This window comes from Hylaeus anthracinus, unplaced genomic scaffold, assembly GCF_026225885.1.
Source record: "Hylaeus anthracinus isolate JK02 unplaced genomic scaffold, UHH_iyHylAnth1.0_haploid 11997, whole genome shotgun sequence".
Classification (NCBI taxonomy): domain Eukaryota; kingdom Metazoa; phylum Arthropoda; class Insecta; order Hymenoptera; family Colletidae; genus Hylaeus; species Hylaeus anthracinus.
In genome coordinates, this window is record NW_026534344.1 from 9374852 (window position 1) to 9392764 (window position 17913).

At 35.3% G+C, this 17913-nt stretch overlaps 1 protein-coding gene across 4 annotated transcripts in view; it reads left to right on the top strand.

The window, feature by feature from the left end:
- Positions 1–17913, top strand: part of LOC128889465 (serine/threonine-protein kinase 25) — a 240027-nt gene that overhangs the window by 183507 nt on the left and 38607 nt on the right. For all 4 annotated transcript variants that reach the window (XM_054147124.1, XM_054147126.1, XM_054147125.1 and 1 more), the window contains one exon: positions 17378–17602. In XM_054147124.1, coding sequence (XP_054003099.1) covers positions 17378–17602 — 225 coding nt within the window. The remainder of the gene's footprint in view (positions 1–17377; positions 17603–17913) is intronic.

Sequence of the window (17913 nt, forward strand, 5' to 3'; positions counted from 1 at the left end):
AAAGAATCATTAACGCAGCATACGGAAACTTTTTCGAGCCACTGTACTACCCGCGTAGGCTTAATGACTTTTCGAAATGGAAAAACAGGCCGCTGCGGCAGAACTCCCGACGTAAGTTATCACTCGAGTGCGCTCGTGCCCCGTTCTCGACGTTCTCGTGAAAATTCCACGCTGGTATTGTCGACGAGAGTCGCGAGGGTATTTAAAAGGAAAAAAAAATTGTCATGCGCGAGGTTTAATTTTGCAATTAGCGAACACTGCGTTCGTCCCAGTTGAGATTTTCCGTTCGCCGTGTGCCATCGTCGTACTGTGGAACGGAAAAAAAATTCATATCTCACGGCGTCTGTTCGCCAGACTCGGACACTTTCTCGTCTCAGACGGCAATTTCGTCGAGGAGACAATGAACGGGCAAGGTTTATGGAGTCTAGGAGTCGCAACGAGCTCGGGGCGTCTCCGTCGCCACCCTGTTGCTGTTTCTCAGGGGCGTGGGAGTGAATGTCCTCGGAGAAGGTGACCCACAGGAGTCATCGAAAAGTCTGCAAACAAGCAAACTACCCGAATTAGTTTCGCCCACGCAGAGCTCGCAAAATGTCGAGATTTTGTCTACGGAAGCAGTCGACTTCGCGAGTCGCCGCTAGAGGACTATGAGATTGTCTCGTGCAGAGTTTCTGCGTGCAAAAATTATTTGCGCTAGTCGACTGGCGCCAGTTTTCTTGTACAATATGTGGAAACATGTCGATTTGGTTGAAATAGTCCGTGAGAATATTTAAAAAATTGTCGATTCGTTTACGAAAAATTTAGATTGTTTTCTTGTGAAGGCTTGGCTTTCTTGAACGAATTAGTATTTCTAAACATTTTTATTTTATTCGATTAGGATGAAAGAAATTTATGTATATGTAGACTTATTTTTATAAAAATTGGCACGTGTGTTTCTTGAAGTATTTACTTTTAATCTTGTGTGTGCAATATTCATGTAGTATCGTTAGCAAAAATTTTCAAATGCCAAAATTGTCTTCGGTCCGAATAATGGTATTTTAATTATAAATTACTTTATTTATAAATCATAAATAATACGTTATTTGACATTATATTTAAAGTAATGTCATTTCGAAAGCAGTCACATGTATGAAAATAAATATGAAGCAAAGTGATGTATTATTTGAAATAATATTTCGATAGCAATCATGTGTACGAAAATAATTGTGAAATAAAATTTCATTTATTTTGTGGCATATAATAATGTCATTTCGAAAGTGCTCGAGTCTGTTCCACGGATACTTTTCTTTTTGCTCCGTTACCGTGACGTTCCTCTCAAAGTAAACACACCTCGTCGACCTTCCATCTTTCCTATTATTTTCATTCGTTTCACAATAGAACGAAGCACGGTGTTTCGTTGGTCGAGACGCTCTCGATCGTTTCACCGCCACGCTCGGTATCACTTTGCTCGGTCCGCGAGAAGTGCCGTTTAAACTTTAATTTCGACTCGTCTTCTCGCGCGATGAATTACACCCGCGGCGAACGAGGTCGAGCGACACATGGCGATAACGCGGGCTCGTTGAACTACTTTCGAATTTCGAAGTTTTCGCCGTGGCGAGGCCTCGTCCAGAATCTTTCACACGGCGACGATCGCGCGGCGTTCTCCGCGCTCCTAAATTGGATTTTTATGGAAATACCCTCGTTGCAATGGCGTGCCAACGTCGAAGAATCCTCGACAATTACCTAACGGCCCCGTTAGAAAATCGCCCGTGGTCCACTTCGAGGTTTCCTGGAATCGTCATCAATATTTCTAATTATACATTCCAGAGACCAGCAGCCACGTCGCTCTGATTCCAGGAAGATCTCAGGGAACCCTTAAAGCTCGTGTTAGGGTATTGAAAAGTATGTGACGTGGAAGACGTAACAGCACTGTTTTTGGGGAATATTTGTTGAAAATATTTAGAATGATTTTCGATAGACAGCGTTAGAACAGGTCTGAATACATGAGAATGATCGAAAACGAATGACATGTGTGTATATTCTAAAATGACATATTCCAGGCATGTTTAAAAAGTAATTTGGTTAGGGTACGTTAGCCTATTTACATTTGTAGTGTACATATGAGCGCATTTATAAACGTCGTTTAGAAATCTGTTGATGGTACGTTGTCGCGAAAAAAAATATTTATTTTATGAGTGTGATAATTGTCATATGGTGTTATGTATTGACTATTTCAAATTTCATCATGTTATGCAAAATGATTAGGTTTCATCCCTTTCATTAGTATTGAAATACAATGAACTAAATAAAAAAATAACTGCTTCATTTGGCCATATTGTCTTTATTTTTTAAATGTTTTGAAATATTTTTATTTAAACACAATTAAAAAAACATGTTGGCGACGAGAAAGAAGAATTTTCCACTTTACTGTGTGATGCAAATAGGTTAATTTTTGCCAGTTATATGCTCTTGAATATGATAGAAAACAAAGTACATTACAGACACTTGACACTTGTCATCCTTTCGAAATGATTCTAGATTTAAGACTGACAAGGAAGTAGTTCACATTATTTCTTTTAACAACTTAACTGCAGGCTGTGGTAGAATACCAAGAGAAGATATAACTTGCAACTAGTTAGAACCAGTGAAAACAGATAATACTATACCATGGTTCACGCTTATGAATACCAAAATAAGTAGAGACAGCGAGCCATGGACAGACGTGACACACAAGTCTCACTCGACAACTCAAGTGCTCCAAGAATATGCAAAATCGATTTTCTTGGAACCAAAGCTTTGGACTAAAACACTTTATTTTATATTTTATACACATTTTAGGTCTTTACTATATAGAATAAGTATTCTATGCAATAGAATAGAATGTTCTATATATTCTTTTTGTATAGAATGACTACTATATTGTTACTTGGACCTCTAATTATTTGAAGCCTGTACATAGTTTACACACTTCAATAATAGTTTTGAAGCAAACTACCGGTTACACGGTTTTATACAACGTGTAACGTATAATGCTAATAAGAAATAACGTATAATAAATATTTCTAGAATCTCTAATATTGATATAATATACATGATAAATACTTTTAGAAAGTCTCTAATGATAATATAATATATATATAATAAATACATTAAACGTATATCTAACAGATACGCATTGATAATGACATTACGACTGTCGTTTTCGTTTATTTAAATTTTCATTAAAATATACCAAAACTTTGAAAGCAGCACACCTATTATTCCTTTATAAACCGTTTCTAAAAGTGTTTCCTTTTAGGAGCCATTACGATATTCTATCTTCTAACGGCTCCAATCTAAAAGGGTTAAAAAAAGAATCCCCCTTGTTTCGACAACAACAAGTCGTGTGCCTCCAACAAACTCGGACCATTTATGTATCCAAAGTCACGGAAGACGGGCATTTTCGTAGGGAATGCGTTTATTTATGGAACTCGAAGAGATTTATCGAGGCTTTACCGATAACGTAGTAAAAAATCGATCGTCGAGCTTAGCAAGGACGCGATTAAAAATACCACGTGCCCCGTGGCACGTGCTTACCGTCTGACGAGGAACGGTCCCGATCTCCTTCTGGCCGTCACTTTCTCCGACTGTGTTAAAGGTCATCATCGGTCGCCTCTATTTTCATCGAACTGGGCTTTATTATTACGTCTCGTTTCACGGGTCGACGAACGCTCGCAACGCTTCGCGAAAACGCTTGCCGACACGTAACCGTCGGCTACTTTTCGTTACTTTCTCTCGGCGAAATGGAAGCCAGGATTCCGTTCTTGCAATCAGCCGTCTCTATATTTCAGGGTAATATAGAGATGCCATTCGTAACGCAAGCGCTATTTCAGAGAAATAAGAAGGAAATTCTTTTTCTTTTTATGTGGTTTTATTTTTCGTCGCGTCTACTTATTGGTAATTAGCGACAGATTTAATTGGATTTTGTGGTTGATTAGTGATACTGTACAGTATTGTAGGGTAAGCTTTATTCGATAAAATAAGAAACATTTTATTGGTTATATACAGAATGTTTTTATTATTTTACTTGCAAAACAATTGTTCACGTCATATAATTTGATCCTTTGTGCAAAATAATTGCTTGTACTAAATCACATGATGGGATAACTGCTTCGGTATGGTGTTTAAAAACATACTGAGAACGATGAAAAAGTATCTAGAGGGTTTGTTTATAACCATTAAAATTGTTGAAGTTTACAATAATAATCTCACAACGCCAGAAAAAAATACGAGAATGTATTTACGAAAGGTAAGGAAAGTATTTACAAGACGTACAAAATTCATTTTCCCGCCTATTAAAATAAATATTTTGCACTAAAACACTAAATTTCATTTATCGTCATGGAGCAAATATTTATATAAAGATATAATATAAATATAATATAAAAAAATTATTTATATAAAGGTCAATATATGTTATGTCGCTGAATTTGTTTTTATATTAGGTACAAGAATGGACTAATGAAAATATTTCGATCCATTAAAAAAATAAAATTGACAAAAAATTGCAAAATACATAATTTATTAATTCGTCCATTTTTTGTATTCACACGTTGAACGCAAGAAACACGTTCTACATGCACGTAGACGTTCCGCCAAAATTCCAGAATAGGTTTCCGTTGTTCCACCGTTCCTATTCGAGATCTGGTTACACATTCTAATCTCGTGGCGCCGGATTCTGTTTGCCCGTTCTATTATTGCTGGTGTTGACACTGCTGATTGACCCTAGAACACTCGCTGTGTCAGGCTCAAACACAAGGCGTTCGTTTCCTGCATTCGCGATCGCCCGGTCGCGCCTTAAACATTAATTCCGTGCCAGTCGCGACTGTGCATGTAGCCGGGGCGAGGTGTAACCCGAATATTGCGAGAAACTCGCGCCAGGCGCTAATAAATAATTATCTCGGGCGATAACGCGACACGGCGCCGGCGCCTCTCGCACCAGGGGAACCGTTTTACTTCGTAAACAACGTCGAATCTTCAGCGAGTTAGAATTATGTATATGGAGAAAATTGCTGTTCGTGATTCTCTGATTAATATTAATTCCTTTTTTGGTTATTAGTTTAAATGATGTAAAATTTCCAAGTTGTTGCCACTACGAGCTAGCACAATAGTCATTGTCTTTGTCTGCCGATTGAGCCTGATAATGCTCGACTACTGGTTAAGGCGCTAATATTTTAGTTTTTGCACATTCTGAGGTTTGGTTAACACTTTGACACTAAAACTACCGAGTTCAATTCTCTTTCAAGTATCTTTCAAGTATCTTTGTAATTAGGAAGAGGAGAATCACACTAATTTATCGGTAAATGAATTTCGTGTTACAATAATTTTCCTTATATATTGCAGTAAAATAATTGTTAATGATCGAGTGATTCTTAAAATAAGTTTGAGGTACAAGGGTCAAATTTACCAGCTTGTGGTAGGTTTAGTGTTAATTACTGGTTCATTTGAAAACAATCTACAGCTTATAAAATATATTAATCTAGGATGACATTAATTTTTCTGTACTGTTGTTTACTGAATATATCGAAGTTGTACATCGACGCCTTTCTTGTTTCCTCAAATTGAGCATTGCGTGTAGACAACAAACGATACAGGTAATAAGTTTCTGTAGGTAGATATTCAAATTAAAAAGAGTACACATACAGTGTGTTTCGTTTATCTAGCAAAGTAAATATCTCGTGACGCACTGAAGTTACGACAAAAATTTATTTACAAACATTGTTCGGTTTGTAGGGTACAATCATATGATGTAATTTTTTTCGGGCCTGGAATAGTAGGGAGGGGGGATTTCAAAGTCAAAATAAGTTTTTTAAATGGAACTATATATATATATTTTTTTCATGGCCTGATAGCTTTTTTCAAAACGAATTCAACGGTATATCACATTATTTAATTTGCTGTTTCCAAACGTTAGAAATTATATTATAAACTTGTAACGTCCTGAGTAGGTAATGGTAGGACATATCGGGTTGCCGCGGCTATTAGCTGTAACACTGTTGTCATTTGTTTTGATGAGTTGTGATATTTGACTCGAGTCTCAGTTATTTTAGTTGAGAAAGTGCAATACTAGAGATTAGTTCTGTTCGGTGCTTTCGAAATTATTGATTTCCAAAAAATGTCCTTATCAGTTCAGGAAAATGCCGAATTAGTTCGTCGGTGTGGTGATAGATATTTATCCTACGTCGAAGTCGCTCGGGAATTTCATAGACGGCATCCTTGTCAACAAATGCCAACAGTGTCAACAATAAGAAAGATTGTTCATTTATTCAAACAATTTCTAATGATATAAACTCTAAGTATTGTATTCATTTTTTTGATAACTTCAGATGCTTCAGGAGACATAAGAAGGTCGATCTTTGTTTACAGTGTTGCAGCTAATAGCCGCGGCAACCCGATATGTCCTACCATTACCTACTCAAGACGTTACAAGTTTATAATATAATTTCTAACGTTTAGAAACAGCAAATTAAATAATGTGATATACCGTTGAATTCGTTTTGAAAAAAGCTATCAGGCCATGAAAAAAAATATATATATATAGTTCCATTTAAAAAACTTATTTCGACTTTGAAATCCCCCCTCCCTACTATTCCAGGCCTGAAAAAAATTACATCATGTGATTGTACCCTACAAACCGAACAATGTTTGTAAATAAATTTTTGTCGTAACTTCAGTGCGTCACGAGAAATTTACTTTGCTAGATAAACGAAACACACTGTATACGTATGAATAGACTGCTGATAAATAAAATGTTAAATACTCTATGCCTTCTAATTCATTGCGAGTTACATTTTCGAGACGAGTAGTTTACACTACGTTGAAAGAATCTATGTGCCATTTATTTTCCAAGCTATATTTAATATATACAAAGTTTTCCTTTAGACTTTGCTTCAGTCTTCCGACTAAGTAATGTACCTGTCCAACTGACGAAAATGAAAGAAAAAATATTACAAGCTTTGACTTTATATTTTTACGAAAATGTATAGCATACATTGCCAAATCCCTGCGAAATGTCTGAGAGTACTCCCGAGTACTTGTTTTTCGAAAACGAAACGTTCGCGCGCTTGTTTTATAGGTCACCACTGACCGGTAGTGATTTTACACAATGGGATGGCCAGCTGTAAGCATTAATTGCTGGATGGCGGTATCGCGCTGTCAATTATATAACATCGAGGAACCATAACTGGGTCTCGGCAGCCATGCAGAGAGCGCAACATGCGCGGGCCTTTTAACGCGCAGCCGACGGATAATTCAGTTTTCGTGCGGGTAACTTGTCCATCAGCACTCTGGTTACTCTCGCCGTGCAACCGTAACAGGATCAGCGGCGAACCAGAAACACAACAGGCGCCACCCGTCCTGTTCCGACTTCCGCGCTAATTGTCTGACTACGCACTGGTATAATTCACGCCCCTCGACGCGACTCACCGCCGAGAGACCTCTCCGTTAACTCGCGAGCACCTGAAATTGAATACAGTAGACTTCACTATAACGCGGTTAAGGGCGTATTCCAGTCTGGAGCGTCAATTTTTAATTCTTTCTGAAGATTTTTTTTAATAAGGAATTTTTATAAACGGTTTATGCATATTTATTCACATTTTAAGAACGTACACCGTTCGATCTTCTCGAAAAATTAAAAAAGAAAATGTTATTTATCAAAGTCTACAAATTGTGAGATTCGAAATCGATTGGAACCATGTATAAATTTTGCATTCTCGACCTTTGACCGACGAACGTGTATTATTATTCAAAATACGTGTTCTGCGAAGCTCACACCAATTAGATGTCATTTATTGGGAGAAATTAGAATTTTTTTAATTTGTACCAGACATGCATACATACAGATGAGGCGGGTTGAATGAACTCGAAGCTCCCAACACTTCGTTGCTCGTGAAATCGACGGTCTGCTAAGTAAATGGGAAGAAGTTCTTGAGGTAGACGGCGAATATGCTTCAAAGTAATCATACTAGTATATTCTGAGTGTATATTTTCATGTTTAGATTTTAAACAAATATTTTTTTTAAAAATCGCCGAATTATTATACGTAAACTTATTTTATTAAGGGGGTATTCTAGTCTAGTGCGTCAATTTTTAATTCTTTCTGAAGATTTTTTTTTTAATCTATAAGGAATTTTTATGATATGTTTTGGACACATGTTTATTCACATTTTAAGAACATACATAATGTTTTGCTGCTAAAAGTAGTCAAAATTAAACGTTGTACGAGTGATGTTGTACAGTCCCTCCTGGAAAAAGTATGCTCGTGATTGCCACGATTCCAGGCACTCCGCTTGTCTGAATACTTATTGGTATTTTTCTACAATTAATATAATTATCATGTATACTTGTACTCTGTTACAATAATAATAAGCAAAATTGTATGGCTACCAGACTTCGTATATGTAACTAAACATACATACGTTGTAATGGGTTAAGACTTAGGTTATGCAATATTTAGATTCATTGTAATGGAGATCAGATCGAGAACTTAAAAGGTTCATACCTCAACATAACAAAAAGACTAGTAAATAAAATGTTAAATACTCTATACCCTATAAATATATGTCATTTATTTTTGAAGATATATTTAATAATATAAAGTATTCCTTTAACAAAATAACAAAACGACAAACATAACAAAATGACAAATAAATATTTCTGCTTAAGTTAGAGTTACAAATGATTGAACATAAAAGCACAAAATTAATTTCTCCAGCTAATATGTATAAATGAATATGCAAAGTTTGAAGAAGCTACCAGGAACAGTGTTCGAGTAAAAAATTCGCCAAGTGGGAATCTGTGTATTAATTTCGCGATGAATAATTCCTTGGAAAAAAAGTTAGGAATCTCCTCGAAGTAATAACAGTACACCATCTGTCAAAGGGCCTTCGTCAAAGTTTCCTCGCGGCCGGAAGCGAAGGGAAAAAGTAAATAAACAGGACAGCAATCTCAGAGCATTTGGGGAACTTCACTGATATCTCCTGCGAACAAAAGGCATAGTTTGTGTGGAAAAACTTGGGCTTACATTCGAACACAACCAAAGTTTTAATTATTCCTTTCGTTGAAGTTTCGAAGACTCGTTAACTAAAAGCCATTAATGCCTTAAGATACAATCTCGTGCGGTGTTCCGTGTCTAATTTTCTGTTAACTGCTTATTTTCTTTAGCCACTACATTGAATAACTTAAATAGTATCTTTTCACAGTATCCTTTAGACCTCTCATTTTGATTAATCCATGTTTTAATTGATTGTTGATAATTTAGCAAGCTCTTCAAATTGGTATCTCATTAGAGTATTTGGTTTTCGAATGTACAGTGAAAAATTAGTCTTTGCTGTTAAAGTTTTGTTTGCGTATAAATATGAGAAGGGATCATTTTTTAATAGTATTTTTAAGTCAAGATTTGCTTGGCCTTGCCAACTTATTCACTAGAACGAAACATCAATTTATTTTTGGAAACTGTCATTTCTAAGCAGTTCTAAATCAAGAATAAACTATGTAATTTGTTGGAGGCATGGTTGGATACCTAGAAATCTTTACTAGAATTTTGAATCATGGTTGCGTTACCAAGTAAGATACTATTCAGAATCGTTAATTTCTTCTATTAAAAAACGAGTCATTAGACTAATATAATTTTTGCTTACTAATATATACATAAAATAAATGATCTATTTATTATGATTTGGATAGTAGTTATTGTCATACTTGTCAATCGATTTCTACTTCAGATATTTATAAATTGAAGTATGCATTTGCACAGGAGAGTCTATTTGTGCTACATTTTATAGATAATAATATAGTATGCAGAATCAAATCAGTTTTTCTCCAAATAAAACTCCAGAGTTAAAATATTTTATTCGAAATAATAATATGTTATTTTTGTTGTATAACATGTATTGTATGACAAGCACTTTCATTCCGAATAAAGTATTTTCATTCTGGAATTTTATTTTGAACAAAACGATTGAATTCCACGCACTTTACTATTGCGTATCAATTATAGTATCAAATATATAATATTTATTATATGAAAATACAAAATAGATCATTTCATGATGGTAGGAGGACAAATACTTACGTCAACTTCTTCCAACAGTAAATCACAAGATTAATCTTTTAGATATATTTCAAGATTTCTTTTGATTAACTAATTACGAGCGAAGTCCAACAGCTCGTTTGTCTTTTAATTAGTAAAACTATCAGCCGATGCCATCGGGCTAATATCCCGAAGGAAAATCGGGATGAATCGTCGCACCCGCGGCGCGCCAAGTACACGTCGGTGCTTTTCAGCTTCCCTTGTCGGTACTTTAACCACCTACGCGTCGACTCTCTGTGCCGCTGACACCCGCTAATTATAATTTGTCTCGTGAGTTGCATGCAGTACGCTAGGCAAGCAGATGAGAAAAGGGGCTAAGAAGCGCCTCTGCCACCTCTCGACTTCGTTCCAGCTACATCATACGACGCATTCTTTCTCTGTCCACTTTGTATGCTCTGCAAGCACACACAGTTTCTCCCATCTTCTTCCTCTTTAGTCTCCCTACTCTTCTTGATTTTTCATCTCGCCTCTTGGCACCCGGAAACGCGACTAGCGGCCGGCTCTAATTGCCGTAACGACAGTGGTTTACGCTACGCGAAAAAAAAAGAGGAGGAAATCGTCCGAACTTCGTCGAAACTTATTCATTCGTTTCCTGCGTCTGCCGGCGTTAACCATTCTCGTCGTTTTTCGCCTCGAAAACTTCGTCTTCCTCTCCAATTCACCGGCTTCGTTTTTTCTCCTCGCCGTTTTAGGGGCAATTGATTTCATTGCCGGCTGCTACTTTTTATGGCTAACGCGATTGAACCGTTAAGGGAGCACTTTTATTTTTTACCAGCTTCGAGCCAATTTTCGTAATTTGTTTGCAGCTGAAGTAATTGACCTGGATTTTTGAAATTTGGTACGTTTATTTATACGTGTTTGTACGAGACTGTTCTATCTACTGTCCTGCTTAATTCGTTCCAATGTTCGTATATATTTTAATACATATGAAATAAATATTAGTGTAAAACTTTGATATTTGTAACACGATTGCGTTCGCCCTAGTGGCCTGAAAAAAAAAGGGAAAATGGTTTTGTTTTATTTATTATGAATGAGGTTAATGGTGAACTAGGACAAGAATATTGAAAGTAAATATTACGTGTTCACAGCCATAATATTTATTATTGTTATGGAAGAAGTATTGACAGAAATCACCTTAGATTTTCATCTTGACATGGCCAGGCTACTCTCCTTTCAGTAGTATTCTCGTCAAATCAATCTCAATTCTTCGAAATCATTATTGACGACATAAGTGAACTAGTGATGCGCACAAAACAAAACGAGACGAGATTTATACGATCTCGATCTCGGAAAATCTCGAAACATGTATATCGATCTCGAATTTTCAACAATTTAAATTTTATTCTCAACTTTTCATGTTCGGAAATATTACTTTCTCTCAAAACATTGGTATAATAATCTGAAACTTTAAAATGCATTAAATATGTACATCTCCGAATTAATTGAATATTTACAATGCATATAGTAACATTCAGTCTTCGATTAAATATTAATAAAAATCACGGTTCAGAATAAGTTCAGAATATTCGTCGAACATAGTAATCGTGAGAAATTTTTCTATATCGTTATATCTGTTAGCTGAAATAACTAAAAATTAATTTCTGACACATTGCAAACATTTCTCACGGTTCACAATATTAGTTTAACTCTCCAATTGCACGTAATAAAGTAATTATTATTACGCTTCAAATATACTTGTGATTTAAAATTGTTTGTTACTTTCTCAAAAGGTAAGGTAATGCGCATAAAATTGACTATATTTCTGTCATCCAATCTTGACCCTCTGTGGACTGAACTTTTTTCTGCAGATAATTTGCAAGGCATTCACTTTGATATTTCATCATATTTCATTTGATGGTACTGCCTACCGTCATCAATATTCTTATTGATTATCAGAGACATTATACAATTACATCGTACTTTATATAATTAAGACGTATACGTTATATTGCGAAGGAATTAAAATTATTTGATAAAATGTCGATACATTAGTGTGTCACCTGAAAGATTTACTGTCTTATAGAAGGTTAAACTGAAACAACTTCATATATGACAACGAAACACGTTCTCCTTCAAATAATATCTAAATTTCTTCGATAACTGATAATCCTACTTTACAACTATTGCCACTCACATACCACACTAACCAAATTAATTAATTTTTGAATCAACATTTTTAGTCGCTCGAAATAACCAAACTTGTTTAATTGCGAAACAAACGTAAATGTACTCCGCAGCACTTTTATAATAAATATCTCATTTAACGACGTGTGGTTTTAAGTGGATTTCTCTGGCGGACAACGTATGACCTGGAATTATAAGAATCCTGAAATAACATACCCTGAAGGGACATGGGCATTCAATTCCGTGGATTTGTCGCGGAATTCCACGTCACGTGAAACGCGAAAGAAATTTTGTCGGTCCGAGAGATGAAAGCGACGATAAACAGACGCACGTCAGCGCGATTTTGTTCCCCCTTTAACTTTTTTAGAATCCTCTCGCGTTCTCGTAGATCTGGCGCTTTTGTGACGCGTAGATAAAAGGTTTGTATCAGAAAGCGAGCAGATCGTAAATAAAGAGGAGAACGTAGGATCAGAGAGAAAGCCGCGCGATGAAAATGCGGAAAATCTGCTTTGCAAAATTCCTCGTGCCTTTGACGATGACGTTTTAAAGCGTTTTAACGCCACGATGATTTTTTCGCGACATATTGACAATACTCCCGTGCTTTTAGAGTTTTGTACGACGAACCGCGAGTTTCTTTTGACATCGCAATTATTAATTATTGGTTAATTATTTTATCATCGAAGAGATCTTTGTCTGACTGGGAACTGCATCGAGACATGTCGTATCGTAACCCTTAGAAGTGAATAATGAATTAAAGCTGATGTTTGTATTGCAGTACAAGGGTGGTGTAACAAATTTTTGGCGTAACAATTGAAACTTTTTAGTTGTTGGAAATGTTAATTTAAACCTAGCATACTATATGAAATTCCTACATGTGAACAAGCCGAAGACAATTGAGTTTAAATACACTGATCTGTCGCAATGTTACTAAACATTATGTCTATTTGTCTGGTAAGTAGTTTTAATATTAAAACTATTTATAATGTTCACATACACTTAATTTTACAATTCAATGAACTACTCTAACTTTTTGTATATATTTTTATTTTTCGATATAATCTTCTGAGGCTGAAATACATTTTTCCCAGCGATACTTCAGCATCATTATTTTATCTTGGTAATGATTATTGTCAAGGTTTGCAGAATGCCTACGATTGCAATCGTTTAATTAAAATAGAAACGTTGACCAGTGAGGAAGAGTTTCAGTTTCGTGAGAAAATAGAAGTCAGAATGAATTTTTTTTTAAGTTTTATAAATATTATTTAATTCTTTGTGTTTCTTCTGTAGATGTTTCTTTACACATCTTATTATCCTAAACTTCCAAAATTGCTGTTTTGGTTACTATAATGCCAAACACGTTTAACTTGATAAATGGTAGCTACGATACCTATAGAATTCTTTTTCCTGGTGGACATTCCAACTCCTTATTGTTATACAGAATATCCAATGCATCTTGTATGTTAAATACATTTTATCTGCAAACAATTAAGAGCATGTATCGCATGAAAAACACTATTATAATAGTCTACTATAATCCTAATCACATTTAACTTAATAAATACTTTAATGGCTACGAAACTTATAAAATTTTCTTTCTTGGTAATCATTCTACGTCCTTATTGTTATTTGGAATATTCGATACATCTTACATGGTAAATATACTTTACCTGTAAACAATTAATTAGCATTGCATGACAAAAATTAGTCTAAAAATGTCCCGAGTTGTGGTGGGTAATTTTTCAACTAAACAATGGCAGCGAACCTGTTTCGATTCTATCTCCTTTCCATAATATTTTTGTTTCATTCGATCCCATTCAATTTCATTTTACTTCATTCATATCCTTCAATGAGGAACGATAGAACGTGAGAAACAATAGCGTTTCCATTCGAAGTGCAGATCGCTGTCAGCATCGTTACTATGATTACGCAATCGTCGCAAGACTGGCAGCTGGCAATTGCATCTAGCCTAATCAAGAAAACTCGCGTAATCAATCAATAGATCGCGATTACACACTTTTCTTTGCTATCCGTTGTGATGTCACGTGTCATCGTTTAGAAAGGAGCCAAGGAGAACTACATTTCTGGCCGGCATAACTGCATTTATTAACCTCCGAAGGACGCGCAGTTGAAGAAAGTTTTGTTGCGGATATCGTCGCAGATTTTGTCGCGACTCTTGGATCCTTTCGAGGATGACGCGTCGATCGGTTTTATCCCGAGGCGACTCGAATTTGCCTGAGCAGGTGACGCATCTCGCCACGTTTTGCATTTTATCAATATATAGACTGCCTCTTATGACAATACAACGGAATGGGACTTCAATTTCATTTCGTGCTTTCGTCCTTTAACTTCTCAATTTATTGTTTCAATTTATTTATTTTTTGGAAACAATTCAAAACTGTTTCAAAAGTTTCTTTCGTTTTATTAGTAAGTAATATACAGTGTGTTCATTGTAACGGTTTGCAAATGTTTAAAGCAAAAAATTTCCAAACAAACTTTCTATTAAAAGTCAGAGTTACATGGGACTGTACGATTTTAAATATGTTACGTTGTAACTGTTAAAAAGACTAATTCAATGACAATTGTACTATACTAAGTTAATTAGTTTTCAATCGGCTACAAATTTCAATTAAACAAATTTCCAAACAAACGTTTCTATTAAAAGTCAAAGTTACATGGCACTGTATGATTTTAGCTATGTTACATCGTAGCTGGTAAAAAGGTGAGTTTAATAACCATTGTGCTATACCTTGACGTGCCTTTCAATTGAGAAACATGAAGTGATCTTAAATTTTTATAAAAAAATGTTTACTTAGAAATCTTTCACGTTGGAATTTGTAGGTGACTGAAAACTGTTTTTTGTTTCAAACATGCTTTCATGTAATAATCGAAAATTCTTGAAAAATCGCGCGGATCATTGCAACGAACACCCTGTATATATACACAATATTTTACGTTTTGTTACATTACCGAGTTTTATATGATTCATTTTGCTGTATTGCCTTCCTTCCTCTCTCCGAAAGCAGCATAATGCCATCTTTCCAAAAAATGTTGTGGGTTGTTAATAAAATATCATCGCAAAAGTATTTTTATGTCATTTATTAATCGTGTCATCTTTTACCATGAAGAAAATTCTGTAACGAAAAAATAAATAATAATTGCATGGAGCAATATCTGGAGCTGGAAAATGTTTCAGCCGTACTTGGTAGCCAACTTTCTCTAAGGAACAGTCCGGTCGTACTGCTCTCAATGGCAATTGACGCATCGTAAGCCCACACGCAACGACATTAGGCTCGTAGGCGTTGTACAAATTAGGAGTACGCTCTAAACTTGGGGTTCTGTCCCCATTTATAGAGTTAGGGCTTGGCCAGAGCGTCTTGGACGAAGAATTTTAACTCTGACTAAGAATTCCAATTCTAACCCTGACAAAAATTAATTCAAAACAGCTGAAGAAACTTTGCTTAAAAATAATACAGATCTAAAACAGAATCGGGTGGCTTCGTTAGGGTCGTTATATGTAATGAACAATTTGCGTAAATGAAATTATATAGGACTTTCCATAATTTTATTTAAGCATTTTAACTTAAATTTACATTTTAGTAAATATGAGAAAGACGGTTTGTATTTTTTTACTTCCTTCCATAGTAGTTTTTAATTAAAAAATCATTAATTATGCTGGCTCAGATTGCTTCGACATTTGATTTTACAAGCATGTACTCGCTCGGAATGTGTAGCCGAGGGTAAATTAAAAGTTTCGTGCCTTTCCTTTATAATTAAATCGCAAGTTTACCTTAGAAATACACGGAATTAATTTATACACGCAATATATCACTAGACTGCGGATCTTTATACATTTATAAGAAATTTGAATGTGCAAGAAACTACAAAATGCAAACAATATGCAAAAATATAACAAAGATTGAAAGTAAAGTCCACGTTATATTTGCAGAAATATATATAATATTTGCAGAATAAAATAAATAATTGCGCAGTCTATATATTACATTTAAATTTACTTCTTCGTGTCGTTTGAATGAAAAACTTGATGGAAACATTTTTCAAAAATGTACACTCTCGTAAATTTATCTTGCGTAATTATCAAACAAATTTGCGAGACTTACGATGTCTCCTCATAGTGGATATCCAAGAGAGAAAAAAGATTAAACACGCAAAGTCGAAACGTGTTTCGTGCATAATCCAAAAATGCTATCATATCGCGACGGCAGCTATCAGCAAAATGCATCGTCTACTTTGCTAAAAGCCTCGCCGCTGCAGTCGTCGTGGGTCTTCGCGACGAAGTTTGCCAAAACGCGGTATACGGTTAGTCGTTACGAAATTTGTTAAAACTACCGCAATCGCGAACTCAGGCCTCCGTAAAGTCCGTCGGAACTTTCACTATTGCGGTCCCTGGTCTCCGCGAAATTTGCCAAAAACCCGCGCAACCCGCAAAATTTCAATGAAACCGCCCCCTTTCCCTCCGACGATGTCCGACGTATGATTAAGGGAAACAACTTTGCTAAAAGTTTCTTGTTTATTTACGAACGATAGCACAATCATCTTTCGGTACAGAGAGCTCTAAATAATAATTTTGGTTCGTGTTAAATTAATTTTTATTGAAGTTATTATTAATTGTCAGAGATAACCGATAAGACGAGCGTAATTTATATTTGTCAATTTTTAAATATGTTAATTTTTAACTTATTGTTAACTATTATATGATCAAAGAGTACATTTATAAGTACAATAATAATTTTATTAGTCTTTGCTTACAAAAAAGAAAAGAAAAACTAAATTCATTCATTTGAAACACGTGGAACCTTCATTCTGATTAACATAAACGAGATGACTATCTACATCCAACATATTTATATCATTAACAGACAGATTTGCAAGTTGCAAAAGTGTAAATCAACATTCGTAATCTTGAAGACAAGCAAGATCTATGAATAGTGTAATAGTATAATTACCATTGAAAGTGTCTATAAAAATCTCGTCGAAATTGTGGTAAATTACAATTATTATGTAATTTTGTACATTTATATACAAAGTAACATAACACCATTCAAACATCATATAAAAATCTGTTTGAAATAGAAAATATTCGTTTGAATTATTCATAATCTAAGACACGAATTTCTGTTGTTGTTGCAGAAGGTGGACCCCGAGCTGATATTCACGAAACAAGAACGAATTGGGAAGGGTAGTTTCGGCGAGGTGTTCAAGGGCGTCGACAATAGGACCCAGCAAGTTGTTGCCATCAAGATCATCGATCTCGAAGAGGCGGAGGATGAGATCGAAGATATACAGCAGGAAATCATGGTGCTGTCCCAATGCGACAGCCCATACGTCACCAAGTATTATGGGTCCTATCTCAAGGTAAGTTCATTCTTTTTCAACGTTCACCATCGATTACCATAAATTTTACGTTCGCGTAAAGCTCTGCGTCTGGATAAGTATCGATAAATTGCTTCCAACGCGTACGTATTATACGTTCGAACCAAGAAACACAAGTTGTTAACCACTAGGACTATTCGAGTAATTTATTAGTCGAATAATGTATGGGTGTTCAAGTACTACTAATAATCTTTGAATATTTCAGTCTTCGAATGTTATTATAGGAATATTATTTTCTGAATATTATTTTAGAATATTACTATCTTAATATTTTTTTGTGTACGTTGCTATTC